General features: G+C 36.7%; 1 protein-coding gene across 2 annotated transcripts; it reads right to left on the bottom strand.

Moving 5' to 3' along the window:
* Positions 1 to 449: 449 nt before the first annotated feature.
* ANK2_10 (Ankyrin-2) lies at positions 450 to 15949 on the bottom strand. 2 transcript variants are annotated; one of them, XM_051217331.1, is made up of 8 exons: positions 15859 to 15949; positions 12799 to 12992; positions 12671 to 12766; positions 12434 to 12631; positions 10805 to 11086; positions 10338 to 10436; positions 8424 to 8522; positions 450 to 2901 (listed from the first exon to the last, which is right to left on the bottom strand). In XM_051217331.1, the coding sequence occupies exons 2-8, from the start codon at positions 12910 to 12912 to the stop codon at positions 2533 to 2535; spliced, it is 1257 nt and encodes a 418-aa protein (XP_051064716.1). In that variant the 5' UTR covers positions 12913 to 12992; positions 15859 to 15949; the 3' UTR covers positions 450 to 2532. The 2 variants fall into 2 exon arrangements, with proteins under 2 accessions (XP_051064716.1, XP_051064717.1); XM_051217332.1 differs by having other exon boundaries at positions 450 to 8522; positions 15820 to 15949.
* Between the last annotated feature and the right edge of the window lie 7178 nt (positions 15950 to 23127).

Below are 23127 nucleotides of genomic sequence, written 5' to 3'. Positions count from 1 at the left end.
TGAGGTTGTGAATCTTCATCGACTGAGGTGGTTGGACCATGTGTTGCATATGCCTGAACACAGATTACCACGACGCGCAATGCTAACCGATGTTGGGGATGGTTGGAAGAAAGTTAGGAGCGGCCAAACCAAAGCGTGTCATCAGTACTTGAAGTCACTAACTTCTAGTCTGAGCCATGTTGGTAGATGCAGACTATCTGGTTGGGGTCCGCTTGACTATCGTAACCCATGGTTGGAGACTGTGGGTAACATGGCTCAAAATCGATCATAGTGACGTAGGTATATACACTCATTGTCTGCCCATAAACCGTGAGATTAAAATTATTTTATATCTTTCTTTCTACGAACTAATTATTTCTCCCTGTGCAATCTTTCTTTTATATATAACCACTATTGAATTAAGTATTTCTATGAATTTGCTGTTTATCTTGTTGTAGTAATGAGGTATGGCAACTTGGACTGATGCACATATGTGCCTGGTCCTATGTCGTAGCTGACTGTACCCGATTACGATAGAAGTTATGTTAATTTGACTGGTACAATACGAACGGGTCATTAAAATATAGCTGTGATGTATTATGTCACTAATGACCTCGGGTAGCTTAACAGATTTTTACACATCAGCGTAAGAAATCGTTAAAGAGCCACCCAGTTTGGATTGAACATCAAAAGTACTCGTAAGAGTATTTGGACCAAAATTATCATGGAATAACTTTATACTAAGACTGGAACTCGTACTAAAAAGAAAGCAACAACAATATCGACTAATGTCTTTTGAGGGTAGCTTGACATCCAAATAAAGACAAATGAAACATGTAGATCGGACTATGAGTGTATAATGTGATTATATGCTATTGCTTAACTTGGCGGAGGTTAACCATCACCATTGGAACTTTGTTTCTTTTAAGGCATCTGGTTAAATGTATTATTCTGGGGTGAAACTGAAATAGAAAAGCATGAACCTCTTTGATGATTTTATTTCTCAGACTTTCGAAGTCGCCCACCACAAATGTGTCTTACTCTTCACCATGCATGTACTATACCCTTAGTTATTTGATGACATAAAAAGTGACCTACTTATCAGGCTAAATGATGGTTTTGTCCATCGGAGATAAGGAGTGGTGAAAAAATTTTTTATTCTCTATTAAGACTAAATCCCCATGTGTAAGATTTATAATCAGTAAAACTTGCTCTCCCTTAATATTCCCCATAATATTACAAGACGGGTTACCATGCTTCTGCAATCTAGATATTTTTACCTGTGTATATAATGAAAAGGCTTCTCTCATCAAATATCAGCAATTATAAATACTATTTTCAAAAATTTACAGGTACTTAGTAGATGTTAAACTTAACGTTAGTTGATGGGACACCACCTAGATTCATCGACTAACAAACAGGAATAGATATATTTAGAAACTAGGAACTCTATTCAACTTCAATTGGCTTCAGTCATAAGAAACATAGAACGTGCTTTTAATTAAGGATATATGAAAATCGAAGTAAACTATATCAATTAACAATAGAACGAACACTTACTTCTTTAAATAAAAGTGAAAACTTGGCAATTGTATACTTCATCATACATGAGAATAAATTATCACATCAAAATGTCAAATTAAAATATGGTTTTAAATCAAAATGAACAACAACAACAACAACAAAATATGTAGGACATGTGAAGAAAGTATGTGACAAATTGAGAAAAGATTTAGGAAGAATGAAAGAAGAAAAGAGGAGCAATGCATCGATGTATTCTCTTCGTATAAGCTATAAATATAATCGTATTAGTAAACATTATATTAGATTCATTGAATTTTATGCCAATTGTATATGTTCTCATTCATAGTAGATACAACAAGTTTTAAAGCTTTAAACCAGACTATACATTTACGTAAGAAAAAAGAGAAGAAACCTAGCAGTTTAAAAATAAGTATAACTGTTTACACTAAAATTCCTAAATGATCATTCACAATATGACTATTCAATAATAATAATAATCATAATGTGAGGATGTTCTTTGAATATGCAGTTCCAATACAAATTTGTCAATGGTTCAGTCATGAGTAGTGCCATTTTTTTTATAAGAAAAAAATAATAGAATAGAGAACAAGTTGACATTGTTTAAGGCAATAATACAAACAATCTGGATAAGAGAGAAAGAAAGAAGCTAAAAGGAATTAGAATTTGTTTTCTTTTCATTTATTATTGCCTGGTTGGAGTCTGTGAGAGTATTGTAACCAATGGTTGAAAATATTGGATGACATTAACTTATAATCGGTAGTATTAAAGAAGATATACTGGCTTTTCGTCTTCACCAGATTCTTGGTTTTAAAATAATACTATGTCCTTTTTATTCCACAAATTCACTGCATTAAAATCAAATTGTTTACATTCAAACTTGTTGATGTGGTGGGAATAGAACAAGTTGACATTGTTTAAGGCAATAATACAAACAATCTGGATAAGAGAGAAAGAAAGAAGCTAAAAGGAATTAGAATTTGTTTTCTTTTCATTTATTATTGCCTATAATTATACAGTACTAATATAAATTTCAGGTGATGCTATTTCAGCAGTGGATATTTCCATGTGATTTTCAATTAAAGATAATTCCATTAGATTAAGTTGTTTAGTTATCATAGATGAATCCAATGTATCATTTATATTCATTTGTGGATGTGATTGTAATAATTGTAATTGAAGTGAACTTGATTTTATTTTAGATACTTCTTCTTTTCTGTCTATGTCATTCATATCATTATTATGATTGTCTTTGTCATCGTCATCTTCTTCATCAGTGGTTACATGTCCATTGGATATAATATTTGGATAGTCAATATCGGGTGAAAGACATTCTTGTAAACCTATATCATTTGTTACAGCATATGGCATACAACCACGCTAAGGGCAAAGAAAAAAAGGGAAGTAATAAAGGAGAATGAAATATGGCTTAAAAAGTTTTCTACGTTCACTTCTTAAAAAAGATGTCATTATGTATATGTTGACTGAAGTGGTTAAAACATGTTTTACCCATGCCCAACCATGGTCTACCTTGATACGCGACATTCGCCGGTATAGGAATAAACTTAGGGGTGATCAAAGAAAGATAAAAGCATCAGCCAGTGAAATTATTGATTGAGATAAGTTGACATACGCACACCACCTAGTTGGAGTTTGTGAGAGTATTGTAACCAATCGTTGAAAATATTAGATGACATTAACTTATAATCGGTAGTATTGGCGAAGATATACTGGCTTTTCGTCTTCACTAGATTCTTGGTTTTAAAATAATACTACGTCCTTTTTATTCCAAGAGTTCACTGCATTAAAATCATATTGTTTACATTCAAACTTGCTGATGTGGTGTGAAAAATTGGAACGATGTACATGTATGTTCGATTTTACGTCATTTACGACGCGTGGTATCCGAGTTTGATAATGATGTTCAAGAGTTCTTATACGCAAGTTTATTGAGCTAAAGAGAATTATATATATATACCTTAGAAAATGAAATCATTTCTTGGCCAATAACATGCACTTATCGTTGGAAGGCTTTTGATTGGTTCATTGTATCAGATTCATTGTCACTCTTTTAATCAACTAACAATCTAAAAAATATACTGCTAAATATCAGTGACCCCCAAATCCCCTGGTTGACGGTGGCGAGATTTTGCTCCCCCTTTCAAAATACTCTCATTCAAGTGGCCACGTGTATGCAGCCACTGCAAGGGAAGTCCTACTCACTGCCTACTCGCAGTGAAGTGTTGTTTACGAAATTCAGAGAATGGAAAGCAAATGTCCGGTGCTTTCAACGGTTTGGTGAATACAGGGGATCCACCTAAGGGAATTGGAAGACCGTGATTCCAAACCAATGGTACACATCGGCTCCAAGATCCTGAGGAAACAGAAGGCGTATGAATCTACCGGCTACTATAAGACTGCATCCCCCGACGTTCCTCCACTGCCTTGTGGATTAGACCTCTACGTCAAGGGCTCGAGGAGCGGCTTCCTGGGAAAACCACGTGCTTAAGTTTGAGCGCCTGAACAGAATTCCAGCCCTCACACGAATCAAATGGTTTGTGTTGCGAGGATATATTTTGTGCCTCCTTGGACCAATGTTTACATGTTTAAATAAGTAGTAAATAAATATCGATGTAATTAATTTACAAACTGCAATCATATTTACTCAACTTTGGGTTACACATTTCGTGTGGGGGACTTTCTATACCATTATCCGTTTGTCTAAATCGAAGTAGATAACGCTTGAGATTTAATATTATAATTGAATTATTACTAAAAACCGATTATATTAATGAAGAATACGTAACCGCTTTTCACAACTCAGTAGATTACAATGGTCCGATTGAACAATGTAAATCAATGCAACTAGCAACGACAAACTCGGTCACAAGAACTCTAAGTAAATCACTGTTCAAATTTATAATTAGAATCCAATCTTTACAATCGACTGATCATTGGGAAGTGATCAATGTCATGTATGTCAGGTCCTTCTTGGTGTAGATTGGATCCTATCAACCAAGTTGCAATGTGGCCACTAGCCCAGGTAACTCGACATTGCGTGCACTATGTTGAGATAAGATAGTGGTTGGAGGTAGTCAACAGGAAACCCTGGACCTAGGTTTCGTGCTACTTGGCACTCGTCAGCAAGGTGTATCTGTAATCTTGTGGGAACTGATGGTCCCTGACGGATTCGACCCCGTGTCACTCAGCTTCATAGTCCAATCTGACTTAACACGCATATAAGTAAACGAAATGACACAACCATATAATTTAACTTCCTTGTTCGTCTCCAATCAATAAAATTTAACAGATATATTAAAGACAACTACCTTGTATCCAAAAACACCATATATCAATAGTCATATAACTTCGATAACACAATTCAAAAATAAACTCTTCTTTATCCTAGATTAATTTAATTCTTTCTACTAGCTGTGATTTATCTAAATTAGACAACCTAAATTATACAATGATTGTCCGAAATCTTACAATATTACAATCTCCCGTCGTTGCCTATTAGTTGATCTCAATTTAAAACATTTCAAGTAGAAGGTACTTTATAATCACACTGAGAGAAATTAACAGAATTATATATCTATCTATCAATAAAAGATGTAAATAAATTATGGATTTAAGTGTAAACAATACTGGTACGTGATAAATGGTTCAATATACCAAGAAGTTATAAAATAATAATAATAACGAAGAACAGTTATATAATATACCCTTGTGGGCCAGGGTAATTTTACATTGGTTTTCAGGAGAACCAGACACCATCCGGACTTTCACGTGACAACCCAAACAGTACAGCTCAACCCCGTTTAGCAGGGGAATCAGACACCGTATAAGCTTTAACGCTACAATCTGAATATTACAGCTCAATCCTGTGGCACAACCACACAGGTACCAAGCACCCTGGTGGACCAAATAACGAAGAACATGTCAAGATAAATAAAGTCTGTATATAAATACCCATATACATTTCTGAACAAAACCTACTTGATAATTAAAGCCTAAATATAGAAAATTCTCTCTGTTTTTTTTCTTTTCATTTATACAATACAATACACATCACTAACATATACACTAGTATGTATAAACTAATAAATTTAGAAAGCGCTAGAATACACACCACCTACTGATGTAATAATAAGTGTACTACTTGTAAAAGTTAATAAAACCCGTTAATCAGTAGGTTGTATATATAAATATGATACAGGTTTGCAACTCAGGTGGATACTTTCGGTGGTGTCATGTTTTCTGTGTCACGGGATTTAGTTGTAAAGCTCTCATTATCATTCTGCACGTTTATCTAAAACTCCGTTAGTCAGTAGGTTATATACATCACTATAAAGAGAAGACTCATTACCGACTCAATATTTTAATGTTTTATTTAGAAGTAAATCAATGTAAAAAAAATCCACACGTAAAGATCAGTTAGTCAGTCAGTCAGCTACAAGGTAGGGTCAGGCACATATATGCATCAGTTCAAATTGCCATACTTCATTACCACAACAAGATAAACACCAAATTCATAGAAGTACTTAATTCAATGGTGGTTATATATAAAAGAAAGATTGCATATAAGGATATAGTACAGGAAGAAAGAATTAATTCGTAGAAAGAAAGGTATAAAACAATTTTGATCTCACGGTTTATGGGCAGATAGTGAGTGTATACACCTACATCATTGTGATCGATTCTGAGCCATGTCACCCACAGTTTCTAACCATTGGTTACGATAGTCACGCAAACCCCAACCAGATAGTCTGCATCTACCAACATGGTTCAGACTAGAAGTTAGTGACTTCAAGCACTGATGACACGTTTTGGTTTGGTCGCCCCTAACTTTCTTCCAACCATCCCCAATACTAATCAATATTGCGCGTCGTGGTAATCGGTGATGATAATTTAGTAAATATATCGAAAACACAAACAAATCCGTCATTAATCCACAACATAATTATCATCATCACCATCGCCTTCACTATATCACATCGTATAACAGATAGCAGTAAAATTCCGAAGATGAAAGATAACAAGGTTGGAAAAACACAACATAACTATAAGTAGTAAGAAATAGTCAGGAAATTGAGATAAAGCAAATATCATAAAAGAGTGGAGTGAAAAAAAACACGAGAAAAGACATCACAGAGTAGTAAAGTGTTTGCAAGTTAAAAGAGAACTACACGTCAAGATTCTGGAATATCCTTCCAAAAGATGATCGGATGGAATATCTTCGGCTAGTTCCGAACTTCTTAAAGCTTCCTTGAGTTTACCCGGAGGGGGGCAGTAAAGTATTAGAAAAATAGTTGGTATCAAATAGTCCTAGTAGATAATAATCAATGCACAAAGTGCCACAAGTGTATGTTAGCCCATGTTGTCATACCACAGCAACACGATCACATGAAATTAACAAGATGAATAGATAGAAGAGATTGAAACAGCTGTGATCGTAATGATCACAAGAAAGATTAAACACCGAGAACGTGATTAGAAAACATAAGATGAAAAGGTATGTATAAAAATATGCTAAAAGAAAGTGAATGAATCTGCGCTCTTGTGATTTATTATGAATTATGTCATCTAACATTTCCAATCAGTGACCACATTTATTACACATATCCCAACTAAATAGTTTCAATATATCAACACATTAAAGTTCAATAGTTAATGACATTAAATCACATATGTGTTTGGTGGCCCTTAACTTTCCTCTAAACTACTTCTCTACATCAAATAACATTGCCTACTTCTAAAAATACTGTTTAATAACTCTTAAATATATTCCATGTGAACTGTTGGATATTAAAAATTCTGTATGTATGAATATTTTTCTAAAGTTAACAATACTAAAAATAGATTGAAAAGTAAAGTAATGTTTAACGGAGGCGTTTTATGGAGATCATACTAATCTGAAGCTCGTGTTCGTTATGGATACGTCTCATTTAAGGTAACATTGGGAACAGTTGTCTTAAACTAGTACAGTTCTCACTCAAGAACTCACCGGATATAAAACCCAATGTGAATATTACTTACACATTACGCTAATCTTTATCAGAACTATAACCTTGCGCTCATTAGTGGCTGACCGGAATAACTTCCTTGAGTTTTGGTAAGGATTCGTCACCGGTGAAGTTCGACTATGTCACGCAGGAAGAAGTTATCACAAGTACCATAGGATGGTCATCATGGTATGTCCAGAAGTCATTGAAGTTAGAAATATGTACGACTGGATATCAAACTTGCAGTCTATTTGTTAAACATTCATCCAGAGATTAGAAGATTCCAGATTAGATCTTAGGTATGCACTACTTGCAATTTCTATACCACAATGAAATAGCTATCTGACGTTTTCTGTTTCTCAGGGGCAATTTAACTGAGATTAGTCCATGATAGGTGACAATTATTGTTCAGCGAATCAACATATAAATAATAAGCAATATTTTGTACTTCGTAACAGATGTATGAAAAAGTGTTACACAGTTATATGTGTTCTCACAAGACTAATTGTAAATAACAAACTATGCTTGAAACATTATTCTGTGAACAATAATCACGTTTAGGAGTGATTTAACCATTAGATTCCTAATTTTTAAGTAGCAAATTTAGAGCTTTGATTAATCACTGAGCAGTGACCAGTGTATGTTTGTCTAATCTGGACCGGAGAATCGAATTCTATCAATCAAGTTGCAAGTGGTCACAAGTCTAAGTGACTAAGCATTGCGCCTAGTATAATTTAGTATTACATCCCTGGAGTCAGTTGGGAGGATATTCTAGATTCAGGCCTTGTGGTCGTTGGTAGTACTCGTCAGAAAGGTGTATGAATCATACTATGAAAGAAAAATTTAGAATAATACAATTTCCAAAAATGACAAGAAATGGTGATGATTTACACATACCAAATCTTTCGCATATATTGATGCACCATAATCCAATAGTACTTCAACAATATCAGCATGACACTGTTGTGCAGCCCAATGTAAAGCTGTCCAGTGATTCTAGTAAGTAAAAACAGAACAAGAGAATAACTTGTGCATTATAAGTGGAAAAAACCGTTGTCATTTTGAAAGTGATTTGTAAAAACACGGGGTTCGAAATATTTCGTCTTTTACAATCCATAACCATCATCATTCTACTACCACAATGATGTATTACCTAATCACATGACACATTCGTACTTAATAGTACAACTATTCGATTGAGAACCATATGTAAGACAGAACACGAGACTGTTACAACAAAAGCACAAAGAGCAAACGTACATATCGTTGTGTAGATATCTGTAATGTATCAGATATGTTTTTTTTCACCCACTGATTAATCACAAGTTACTTGAGATGAAAATATCACTTTTTTCTATTTTACAGTAAAGAGTATATTGTTTAGTACTTTTGTGAACATTCATATCCGGACACTTTCCCTACAGTATTCTTTCACAATGTGCAGCGAGTCAGTGGGTAATTCAATTAGTATTCTGGATCGATTTGATAACTCACCAAAATAACGAATATATGTACGATAAACAAAATGATTTAAAAAGTCTGAGTTCAGATATTTCGGTGTTAAAATCTTATTAATTATACAATAATGCATCCCCAATATAATTATATTGTCAATCCCCTTCTATAATACCACACAATTAAATACTTCATGCTTGATGGCTTTCTCAATCGGTGCGATACAACGAATATCGTTTTCTTTACTTAGTTAGTAAGAAGAGAACGTAGAAACAATTTGGCAAGTTTGTTCATACACTTTAGCCAGAAACTAAGTAATAATATATATACGTTTCGTGATTACAATAATATTGCTGAATATAAAAGGACGCATCACTCGATAATATCAAGGGTAATAAACGAGGAGTGACACTTGTGCTGTTAAAGGTATGAGGGCAGTTTTTACTTCCCGATTGCCCGCACCGTGGAAGGGTTCTTCTGGAGGTACCTGAAAAGGAAATTGGATTAGAGTTGGTCTTAGTAACCTGAGAGCGTGACCGCAGTACCCAATGGACAACTGCTTGAGACCGGTCACACACGACCTTTTCGTGTTAGCAACATACTTGTTGGGAACTTACCGCCAGAGACGGAAATCCGTAGAATAAGGTGAGGTGTGCATTTTTAGGGTCGACTTTTTCTAACCCTACCCTTCCTTGTAGGAAGGCAGCATCGGTGTTATGCTAGTTGCCTAAAGGAAACACTTTACTACAATCACACCTCTGTACATTCGGCAGTAAGACTTCACTCTCGGACCTTGGGGTTGCTGTTTTTAGTCTTACCACTCTTCAACCAACCTGTCTGGCGTGGTAGAACCTTGAGGAACGATTGCTCGAACCAGTGTAGCCCAACTGGTTCATCACGATAAGCAAGCCTGATCATCACGTAAAGGTAGCAGCAACGGTTGGGAGGATTGACACTAAGGTCACTCTAATGTATATATGTAGCTATATGAATCATCCTGGGATCACCCAAAAAACACACATGACTTGCAAGTATGATTACGTGACTTTTCGATAGGACAGCTTCTAGAGTCACTTTATATAATCCTTTTGCATAAATGAACTAATAAAACGTTCAGAATATGAATAATAGCTGAACAAGACTGCGGATCATACCATATAGGTAGGAAACGAATTCACAGATCATTCGTTGAAAATACCTTATTTAGTGATATATAGAGTAGTGAAAGTATATTGCTAACCATTTCTAATGTTCAGTAGTTTTCTAATTAAGATTGACTAATTTGCAAATGAAAAACATGAGATAAATATTATGGAATTTTTAGCGAACAAATACTTTGTGCATTAAAGCTGTTACCTTGTCAGTGACGGAGACATTAACGCCACGATCCAACAGTGCTTTGACAAGTTCCAAATGTCCATGATAGCAGGCAAATAGAAGTGGGGTGAAGTCAGCCTGAAAATAAAATTTATCAAAATCATGTTTTCATTCTACAATGACAAATCAGATGTATTCCTTGTATTAGTTCTCATTACGAAATCATATCAGAAGGGGTTTTGTGGAGATTCATCAACCAATAAACAATCATTTCGTCCTAATTTGCGACTTCTTAGCAATTCTCAGTCATAAATTCATAAATATGTTAAAACTGAGAACTTTAAAGTCACAAATTGGAACAAAACAGCTGTTTAATGCTTCTTATCTTTCGACAGTTCTTTGGTTGATGGCAGTTCATGATTAAAACTGAAGCTTATTTGGAAACACTTAATAAATATTTTATTCCTTTCAATAACTATATTAATTTACATTATAAAATTACTTACTTCTGAATCCAAGTCATTGTGAGAACATGCTCTTAAACTCATATTATCCAAATCAATAGAAGTTCCACAATTATCTATTATAGTTTCATTTAAATTCAGATTGTCATCAATAGTAGTAGAATTAGTAGTAGTAATGGGATCAGGCTTGCAATCAGTTATACTGATTAATGCTTCTCGTTTATATTTATTCATACATTGAAGAAGTAATTCGAAATTTTTAAGAATTCGAACAGAATCTTTGGATTTAGTTCGGCATAATTCATGTAGTGGAATTCTCCCATTCTACAGATTTGAAAATAAACAACTACTTTGAAATAAAGTATGAAAAAGGATCTTATTAAGACGTTTGAAAATATTTCAATGGCTGAGGAATTCTTAAACTATTCACTTCAGGTCTGTTGTGAGATATCAGCTCACTGAAGACAATGGTATATGGTGGTGCAACTTCGTGGGTTGGTTGAAGTTAGACATTAACACCGCTGGATGCCGGCTCAGTGGTCTATTTGGTTAAGCGCCTGGCGCGAGACCAGTAGGTCCTGGGTTCGAATCTCGCGCGGGTGCGGGATCGTGGATGCGCACTGCTGAGGAGTCCCATACTAGGACGAAGCGGCCGTTCAGTGCTTCCAGGTTTTCCATCGTGGTCTAGCTTCAATTGACTCATGATTTCAATCTGTGAAATATTCACTTTGTTCAAAACACAACTGGAACCAGAATTAAGATGACATTTAGAAGTGTAGTCGTTCAGTTTATTATTGTTATTGTCAGAATATAAATAGATGTTCATATAAAATACAATTCAATAGGTATTTACAAATGAATGTGGTTTTTAGGCATATGTACAAATGGTCGACTCGATTTTGAAAATAAAGATGACTTAAACTAGAAATATTGATGATCATTTTGATAAGGAATATCCATTTTTTAAGTGAAATATAATCAAATGTTCATCTTGAAACGTAAAACGGATTGAATGTATATGAGGTCATAAGAACATAACGACTGAAACTACAATGTTGAAAATTAGTTATGTATAACTGATAATACACTAACTAAAGTGTATGGTCTAATTTATCCTCAATGCTATTAAAGGAATGAATGCGGTTTTCGTTTCCGGATTTCCCTCATCTCACGAAGAGTTCCAGCCAATACAGCAAAACCTAGCCACTAGGACAGGTAAGCCCGAATATCACATGACGGTAACAACCACGTTTCAAGTGTTTTCATAATATTTACATTGCGAAACTTGTTACATGAAGTGCCAAGAAGTCAATCATGTGCACAAAATTGAATTAACTACCTTTAAACTATTATTAGGACTGTTATATAGCGTTTGGACACTTCCACTCACGCGTTCACCTCTTCAAAATAATAACTGGGAATGAAAATATTACAATCTCCACAAATTCCCATAGGAACTAAATCGCTTTACACGCAAAGTGAACCACGTCAGGAGACTATCTCAAAAATAATTCATGTAAAATGAGTCATATATTGGTAGACATTTGAGAACGAGCTATGGAGAAGGTATCAAATAAATTAACTCAACTTGTTAAGTGAACTCCTTTAGTAATGAATAGAAATTGCAACATGAAATAAGAAAAAGGTTATCATTTCAACATTACGTAATACCTTATTCTTCAAAAATGGACTTGAACCATTGGCCAGTAGCATTTCAGCTATAGATGGATGATTCCAATAGACAGCATTAAATAACGGTGTCCAACCATTTTTATTGACTATATCAACATTTACACCCGCAGATAAAAGCATTTGAGTATTGATTTCATTGCCTGACATAGCAGCATGGTGCAAAGCTGTATTACCTGCCTAGAATATCAATTACAAAGTGAACGTATATATACTTACGGAATCAAGTGCATTAACATCTGCTCCTGCTCGAATAACCATCTGTAAAATACTAGGTTTCCCTTGGGAGCAGACATGTATAGGATAGCATTCGTACTAGACAAATAATATTTTAAGAAGAAACGTACCACATAGGACCTCCAATTAACATCCACACCAGCTTCGATCAACCTCTTAGCAGCTCCTTCACGTCCGAAACTGCAAGCGATCCAGAATTGTTCCTGTTTAGATATATAACGCATGGTAAGAATTCGATGCACGTTGATTTTGATAAACCTCGGGTCAACATCTACTTAAAACAGCTCTCAGAAAAATTTGTAACCTATAAGGCAATAAACACAAGGGTCAACATTATCTAAACTCGAGTGGAAAACGTTTTAAAATCTGAAAAAAAGTGAGACGCGGAAATTATGGATTTGAAGATTTCTAATCGATGCATCTAAATAGGAAGATGAAAATCTACAACCGTTTTTTTGGAGAACTATATTAAAAGAAGGATCAGTCAGTCAACCAGCTACAAAGTAGGATCAGGCACATATATACATCAGTCCAAGTTGCCATACTTCATTACTACAACAGGATAAACACCAAATTCATAGAAGTACTTAATTCAATACTGGTTATATATAAAAGAAAGATTGCATATAAGGATATAGTACAGGAAGAAAGGATTAATTCGTAGAAAGAAAGATATAAAGCAATTTTGATCTCACGGTTTATGGGCAGACAGTGAGTGTATACACCTACGCTATGTTACCCACAGTCTCCAACCATTGGTTACGATAGTGACGCGGACCCCCAATCCCGTAGTGGTAGAGGTAGTAAGAGTATAAGCACTAATCGGGAAGATTAGGGTTTGAAGTTGTTATTTAAAGAGTATAATCCAGCGAAATAAATTCGGAAAGAAGAAAAAAGAAACATGAAGAATTCAGAAGATTAGAATTTGGGAGAACACAAAGAGTGCATGCACCTGTGCCATTGCAAACGATTTTGAGACATGTCATTCAGGGTCTCTAACCATCGGTTGCTATCATCTCGCGGTCCCCAACCAGGTAGTCTACACCTACCAACATGATTCAGTTCACTTGTCAGTGACTTCATGGACTTGTGCCATGTTTTGGTTCGGCCGCCCCTAGCTTTCTTCCAACCTACTCCTATACCACTGAACATAGCACGTCGAGGCAGTCGGTCGTAGGGCATACGTAACACGTGTCCCAGCCATCTCAACTGATGAAGTTTCACTACTTCATCAATTGATTTGCCATCCCGTTTCCTAACAACTGTGTTACTTACTCGATGGTCCCATGATATACGAGCAATGTTTCGAAGACACCTATGATCAAATACAAGTAACCTACGGATATCCTCTACTCTTACCGGCCATGTTTCACTGCCATAAAGTAGGACAGGACGAACTGCTGTACAGTAAACACGTCCTTTGGTTGATAGACGGATATCTCGCCTACGCCATAAATGACGCAAGTTGGCAAAAGCTAGTCGAGCCTTATGTATCCGTGCTGAGATTTTGTCACATACCAGACCACAAGGGCTGATGAGACTTCCAAGATAAGTGAAGCGGTCGACACACTCAATTACTTCACTCCCTATCATTAGTTCGGGTGCCAATGCAACCCAATCCTGAAGCAACATTTTACATTTCGAGAGGGAGAATCGCATCCCTAACATGCATGCGTTATTACTTAGAGTGGTCAGAAGACTCTGCATTTTGTCAGCGTCTTCAACAAATAAAACTATGTCATTTGCATATTCTAAGTCAACAAGTGAACCTCCCGGTAGAAGTTCAACCCCTGGAAATATAGATCAGAAAAGTGTTATTTCTAAAAGCATGTCGACGACAAAGTTGAACAAGAATGGAGAGAGTAGACAACCCTGACGAACACCACTTGAGGTAATCAATTCTGATGACAGTTCGCCATAAGCTCTCACTCTACCAATTGTGTTCGAATAGAGAGCCTTTAAATTAACACAAGCTTAAATGGTACAAAGGAAACAAAGCGGAATATTCTTAATACAATAAAAATTATAATAGGCCTCTGTATTTCAACGTCAATTTATCCTTGGTCAAGGTGAATTTACATAACCTGTCACTGTATTAATTCGTGCGTCAGAATGTGAATATGGAAGATGTATTTATTTGTAATATGAAGTAGTGGGTTGCATAAATGTACCAGATTCTACGTTCACAACTGAAGATCTCTGCATGTTGCAGATAAATCGTTTGAACATAAATACGAGTACTGAATAATCACGAGAACGGTTACATGTAAGTCAAGAGCTCGTTACAGGTCTAACATGTCTTTGAGAAAAATCCTAAGGTTTTAAGCACATTCACCTTCCGATACACAAGCTTAAACAGTGTTTTTGGACCATTAAGTGAAAAATGACATGAAATCCTGTGATACCATTAAACCTTTGCAGAGATTCAGACAAAACTACCCCCCCCCATTTTTTATCTTTAGATAAAACGCTATACTTCATACGATCATTTTGTCAAAGTATTTTAAAGTGAATATTAACAAACCAATTACTGTCTAATATGACAGGTCTTGTCATACGACTGCTACAGATAATTAATACCATTAGCCGTCCTTGTGGGTATACAGAAACAAAAATATTGACGCCTTTTGTAGGAAAGATATAATTAAGAACAAATGCTCGGTGTTCGCAAGTGTATATTTTACAGGAAACCTTCAACCATAGTTGATATGATAGAACGAGTTAGTTATTTAGAAAGATGAAGCCCCAGGAACAGTTCCCTTCCGTGCAATGTTGGATTTCGTGGGCTAAACATTCTAAAGTAAATCTTCAAGAGCTAAAACTCTGAGGTACATAATTGTATGCATGAGACAATTGTCTCAAAGCTTAAGCTTTGTTTGTCCCCTAAATAAATTGGCTACATATGTCCCGATGAGTTAAAGAAGATTATGTCATCAACAAATCCGATTATTTTTATGATGCAAGTTTAAACAACTGATCATATCAAACAAAATTAATCCAGAATGCTAAATTCAACAACATTATGTGAACATCTGTAAAAAAATTACTATCCATTGACGAGTCCGATAACTTCCTGCAATTTTTTTACTTTCACAAAGATGTAATATGGAAACTTCAGATACTTTCATTACCTTTCGGCTACAAATTCACACCAATAAAACTCCACTCACTGTTACGGAATTTTGAAATTTCATGACCTTGTTAAAAAGGACCAGTGAATATTTAGAACAATTATTGCTGCAAATCACACTTCTATGAAAGTCATCGTCATTTGCAAATTTTTTAGTGTTCGCATTCATATCTAAATTTTCGGTAGATTTGAACATAGTGGGACTTGCCAGCTAACGTCGAATACTTGGCGCGCTTTTCGAACGGGAAGTTTAGTCCTAAAGTGATTTGCATTTCTCAAACTTTGCTATGTTCTTACGCAACAAAAGTACCATTTCTGACCAAAAGAATCTATCTTGAGCTATACGTTCGGTAGATTACTTTATTTGAGTTTCACCCAATTTAATAGTTAACTGTGGTTTTGCTTCAGCTTACTATACGGTCTTTTTTCAGTTTTTCACGTAAAGACTAGTTCAGTTTATCTCATCCGTTTTATATAATTTTGTCTGTTTTCAGTGTGCTTTTTAGTGTATTTTTTACGGTCTTGGGCTTTGCTAGCATCTACAACACAGTTTACGTCATTACAGTCATGAAAAATTCATGCAAAACGACCTGGATACCGTTTTGCTGTTACATCTGGCACGCGATGCGACAACGGCAAAAATTGGTTCCATGAAGCGTGCACAGATCTCACAGAAACTGCCTACAACAGACTCAGCAAGTCGGATCATAAGTGGGAATGTGTTACGTGCAGCGCGGATGCTGAAGTCTTGCTGAGTATTATCATTGTCCTACTGACAGGTCTGCTGAGCAAGTTGTCGACAAACTTGGAAAAAGACAGTCAAAAATGGGCAGAAAAACAAGACAGCGCATTAAAAACGAGAACAGGGATGTCGACAGGTCTACCAACGACGGAGCATGCAACAGCATTAATGGTGACAAGCTGAAACTCAGCACCATGATTACGACGACGGTACTCGACTCTCTCAGCAAACTCGGGTCTCGCAGCTCAAGGTCCTTGAACGTGACAGTGGTTCCCAAAACCTCTGTAGGTGATTGGACCCATGTCAAAAGAGCTAAAAAGGGCCAGGCGTCACAGTTTAAGTTGAACATCCCAGCTGTTAAACGGAAGTCAATTGGTGATCTGGTCGCACTGTCCACCCCCAAGATTGTCCGTCCGGTCATCAAAGAGCCAAAGATTCATAAACGTGCTTTGACCCCCAAACAACAAGGTGCTAAACCTGAACGCACCGGAAAAGCTGGGACGACAATAACGGTTTGCGATGACTCTCTTAGAGTCATGAACCTCAAAGACAATCCTGACCTTCCTCTCAGTCTGCAGGACAGAAATGATGGGATGCTCTGGGGAGAATTGAACAAGAAACTTGGACTTCCAAGAATGGAGCCTTTGACAGTCACACGGCTCACTCGGGGAAAGGAATCTAAGCATCAAAATCACTCGAGGCTACTTCGTGTAACACTTAAGAATGCTACCGACGTAGAGGACGTCTTACTAGCGAGTCATTTACTGAAATCAGATAGGAATGTAAGAATGCTGCCTAACATACCGTATTCTGAGCGCAATCTCATCCGGAACATCCCCAAAGAAACTCGCGATCAGTTTTTCCGCGGGAGGAATATAATCGTGCAAGGTATACTTCAAAGTATCTAGTCACGGTCATTTACAGGAAGCCAACTGCCGACATCGAGTACGACAGTCGTATGCTGAAAGGACTATCCCGCTCTACTCGTCTCGGTTTCACACACATCCTGATTCTAGGGGACATTAATCTCCCTAGAGTCAACTTCGCGGAACACACGTACACTGGAGGTGACAACTCAATTGAAGCTCGATTCTTCAACCTCATCGATGACTTCGGATTATACGAAAATGTGAGGTCGGCAACTCGTTGGAGAAACAGTCAGACACCATCGCGCTTAAACTGTGTATTCACAAACGAAGAATTCCTAGTTGACAACCTCTCGATCCTGGCTCCCCTGGAAAAAGCGATCATGCCGTCATAGCCTTCAGTTTTGTCATCAAAACTAAGCTAAGGTATCCCAACAATAAGTTGCGTTGGAATTTTAAACGGCTGAATGTGCCAGCTCTACATGACTATCTACAACAGGTGGTTTGGGATGTTCACCCTCAGCTGGACGTGGACGGTCATTGGGACTTCTTACTGCATGCGCTCCTATGTGCTACAAACCATTCAGTTCCTCAAACGGTTCCCAAAAGCTGCAAGCCACCTACAGTAATCAAGAACCGTACCCTTCGCCTGCTAAGCCGCAAAAGGCACTGTTGGGCGGAATACAAACGAACTGATAACGACGGAGCGTATAGGCAATATAAACATATAAGGAACATATGCACGAAGGCTATAAGAGAAGACAGGCTTCAGTACCAGATAAAGCATATGGACAAATTTGCCTCTAACCCCAGAAGCCTATTCCGTTATGCAGCTTCTCTTCGTCAAGCCAAAACAGGAGTTCCTCAACTGCTAGGTCTTAACGGCCCGACCAACAACGATGGCGACGCCGCTAACCTTCTGGCTGAACATTACTCCCAGACATTTCAACCGACCGACATCAACTTTACTGATGACAGTTTCATCTGCAATTCCACAGGACTTTCCGAAGTAAACCTAAGCGCTGACTGGGTGTTCCGGAAAAAGCAGCACTTAAGATTAGACACTTCTCCTGGCCCGGATATCATCCATTCTGCCATACTGAGGGAAGCAGCCTCAATCCTGGCAACGCCGCTTAGCGTGATGTTCTCATACTCGCTAAGCCGAGAAAAACTACTGGAAACTTGGAGGCTGGCTCACATCACACCAAATTTTAAAAGAGGTCGACGAAGCGAAACTTCAAGTTACCAACCGGTGGCTCTTCTATCAATACCTTCGAAAATCATTGAGTCCCTGATATGCGGTGGTATAAAAGACTATTTACTGTCCATAAGTTTCTTCTCACTCCAACAGCATGGTTTCCAGAGGGGTTACTCTTGTATAAACAACCTGCTGACTGTGGTGGACAGATGGACAAGCATCCTCGATCACAAGGGGAAGGTTAACATTATCTACCTAGATTTCTCAAAAGCTTTTGATAAGGTTAACCATACATGTCTTATCAATAAGCTCAAACGATTGGGTATCAGACCACCTCTAATCGACTGGCTCACTTCATACATGAAAAATCGACATTTTAAGGTCAGAATTAATTTCACTTTATCACAGGCTATGGAATGTCCTAGTGGGGTCCCCCAGAGCTCAGTACTAGGACCTCTTCGTTTCTTGATTTACATAAATGATATTCCTCAACAGGTAACGTCAGACTTAGTACTTTTTGCTGATGACGTGAAACTTTGGGGAGAGATACGCAACCAAGAGTATATACTGGCACTTCAGGAGGATCTAACTCGATTTCAAAGTACCTAGTATGGATTAGCTTGTCATATGCAGGTTCTATGACTACTTTGGTACCCATACAACACAAGCGACTCTAGAACAATAATAAATTAGTAAAAGTAGGTACAAGGATTAGATTGTAATCATCACTCTGTTGGCCAGTTCATGGCGTGAAATTAATCGATGCTCGTTGGCTGGCCTGACCGTCGATAGGGTCGCCAAACCACTCGATATTGTGACCTGAATACCGGATGATTTCCCTAAATCCATGAAATTTTACTGGTCTTGCAAAATATTCAATGCAAACCCGGTAAATGCAAAATTTTTCTGCAAAAACTTGAAAATGGATACTAGGTAGAATTCAAGGGAGTCGCCGACGGTACCGTTTATCGGCATTTCAAACAAACCGAAACTAACACGATAAAAAATATCAGTAAAAGACAGGCATTGATGTTAGTTTATTTTGACCGGCGGATTATTCTCCAGTTCGAGAGACCTATTGATCATACTGTTTCTCTTTGACTAACCAAAAACTGGTGCCTTCAAGCCTTTAGATAATAGTGGCACGAACGACAGAGAGGATGATGCGTCAGAGCTTCTATCTAACTGGTATTTCTATCGTCCAAGGTTTATATCAGCAATTTTTTACTTTGTTCAGTCGGAAGTCCCTGAAATTCGAATCTTTAGCTTTTCATACTCTAATGAATACTATACTATCAGGATAAACAGACAACTATGCATAAACGATAACTTGATGCACGAGAGAATATATATGAAGATGGAGTTCTGTGAGTATATCGTTGATCACAAAAACATTGCAAAGTACACTTAAAATCTGACAAGGACAACTTACGTGAAACCTGAGTTCGTACCTATCTACTGATGACTCTTGTCGAATTTTTATTCACTCTCTCTAGGATTTCAGAAGCTAAGGAGACTTCAAGTACTTGCAATAGTCTTCCGCTATTTACTCAAACACATTTCATATTCGGCAGAATTTCCTGAGATCTAGGAAAATGAGCAACACTGTTGGCGAACACATTTTCAGATAATCCGCACTCATATCTTAAGCATTATCAAAGTGCACGACTACCTGATAATATGAAGTGTTTCAATGACTACTGCACTGAACTGTAAAACGTTGTCTTCCTAAATGTGCAACTAAAGAGATATACAACATTTACATCTACCTTTTTACTGAAAGTTCTGAATACGTGAAAAGAGTATGGTATAATAATGGAATATAAATTTGTGATTCATAATGCCCTAATTACATCTTGGGCATACTCCGTGACGAAAGCTTGTATATGGTAAGTGTCAAACATACTGTGAGCACAGACATCCATTATCCATTCCACATCGTCGATTAACTCTCATCGTTCACCCAAAAATGCAGGATGACCATGATCTTCATTATGGATAATAATCAGTAGAAGAGAAGAATATCTACAAAAATACTTCAGATTTTTCCACCTTTGCTTATTTGTATCTTATTCCAAAATGATGTACACTAATTAAGGATACTTTTCGTATATTTCAGTCTTCTGTTAGGTCACAGAACAAAGTTTGGTCTGAATAACCCCGTCTCATTAGTATCACGTTTTATGGCGACACAGTAAATACATCATTTTAAGAGTAGCTAGCTCACAGATTTTTAATTTTACAATTAATTTTGAAGAGCTTAGATTTTAGGTTGGATACATTAATGTTGTCTATTTCTTTGTGAATTGTACCCTCCGCGTACTCAACCACATCACCCAAAATTGAAGTGGATGCGATTAGTTAATGTTGTCTCCACTAAGGGTACTTAAGCTTCGTCTACTTGAAACGTTTCAAGCTGTTTTTAGATTCTCTTCAACTACATAGCTTCTGACAAATAAATGGTCATTGTACGTGAATTCCCCCGTTTGACAGAAATCATATTCGAACTGCACGACAATTTACTACTGGATTTGAGTAAGAAATGCAAAAACAACGCAGAGTTTTATTTGGCTACTAAAGGTAAAACAATGTATGATAATTATAATCAACCAGTAAAACCCTTTTTCGAAATACCCACACATGCTAGAGAAGGACCACTTCGTGGTATTCAAACACAAAATGTCCGCCGTCACCTCAGATGCTCAGAGTCATTTCAAGGATAGTGAGGGAACCCTAATTGGGAGTGAGTTGTATTTAGTGCTAATAATGGTGCTGAATTTATTAGTTCTGATAAACACACAAAAGCTAAAGGCGTTTGGCAATGTGTCCACATCAGATCACACTTTGATAGGTCATATAGAGCATTTCATGAGATATCTTGTCAGCCCAGATGTCACGTGCTGTAAGTATACTTTCATAAGCCGTCATTCTCGACTTCAGATTTATCGACTGTGTACATTGTGTTGAGGAAGTTCTAGATAAAGGCCTTGAGGTATTCCGCGTTTCCGTTATTCTCCTCATGATCTTATGTGTTAGACTAATGTACTTCAACCTATATTATTCAGAGATGTAAGAATTGAGCATATGACAGTTTTCAATGAACGCGTTGATATTGCTCAATCATTGGTTTTAATTCGCTGTTTAAGTTGTCATGATGTGACCGCCTTGCTTATGGTGATGGTTGTTTGTTCAAGCTTACCGTGATGTTATATTCATGTTGTCCTACATCTTTTGAACTATTGAACAACTGTAATGTCTTGAAAAACTCTTATGCTGTTGCGAGTGTGACAGTTAGTTAGGAATGAAGAATAACTAGTATTTACTACTTAATCGGGAGAACAGAATTGAGATGGCTCGACGCGGGGGAGAACACAGGTCTGTAGATTACGGTCTAATTACTCACTAAACAACGTCAAAAACGATCAAGATTACGTTAGAATGTATAGTGAATTATCCGTCACTTTATACCCCTAGTTTATGACTTCGTTTGAATTTACTGAACTGATAGTGGCTTATATTAATTAATTATTAGACGAAACGCTTTGATTAATATATTTATCTAAGTCACTGGGTTATACATTTTTCTCCTCAATACGGAACACTAATATCCCACTGGTAAAATATTGAATTTGAGATGGGGAGGAAGAATATATGTCATGTCAGTAACCACGGTTACTCGTGGTTGTTTGATTATTGACAAAGTTGGGGGAGGCTGATGATCAAATGACCCGGAAAAACAGCAAAACCGGCAAACATTATAACAGGAGCATCTATATTGATTTAAATATTCATGACCATACTGCAATATCCTACTTCGTTAAATTATATTCATCAAGAAGCCGAAGTCCTTAGTGCTTACTGGTATGAGAAAACGTTTCTATACTTTACGATCGCATCTTTACGCGCTTTTCAGGTTGGGGTCCTTATTATGCTATGACACAGTTATGGCTGCTCAGAGAATGAAAATTAGTTCGTTCAAGCTTCTATTCCTTAACTCCAGCATGAATGTTAAACGAGCATTGATAATATAAATATGATGTTCACCCCTGCCTAGGATGTGACATGCTGTTTGTATGTTAGTCGCGCATCATACTTCTCTGGCGACCCACTTGAACATTATTATTATTAATATTATTATTATTATTATTCACAAATATTTTGTGGGTACATAAGTGTTGTGAAGAAACCATTTCGGATTTCGTCAAAAATGCAATAATACACAAGTTTCAATAATGTTGGCATTATATTTGGGATGCCTGTCCCTGTCATGCAGATATTTCAACACGTTATCAGTTTTTTTGTTTTAATACATCATTATGGTTATTGATAGCATAACTATTCAGTTGCATTTGTGAAAAATGAACAACGATTCTTTGTGCAGTCTACAAAAGACCCAATTAAAGATATTGTAGTTGCAGGCAGCGAAAAGAAAGTAAATTATTTAGATACCGATTGACTGGAATTGTGGTGGACCAAAAGTATAATAACCAAAAATTAGCGATA

This window comes from Schistosoma haematobium, chromosome 5 (genome assembly GCF_000699445.3).
Source record: "Schistosoma haematobium chromosome 5, whole genome shotgun sequence".
NCBI lineage: Eukaryota > Metazoa > Platyhelminthes > Trematoda > Strigeidida > Schistosomatidae > Schistosoma > Schistosoma haematobium.
The sequence above is the reverse complement of the archived record's forward strand: the minus strand, read 5'-3'. Positions and strand labels throughout refer to the sequence as shown.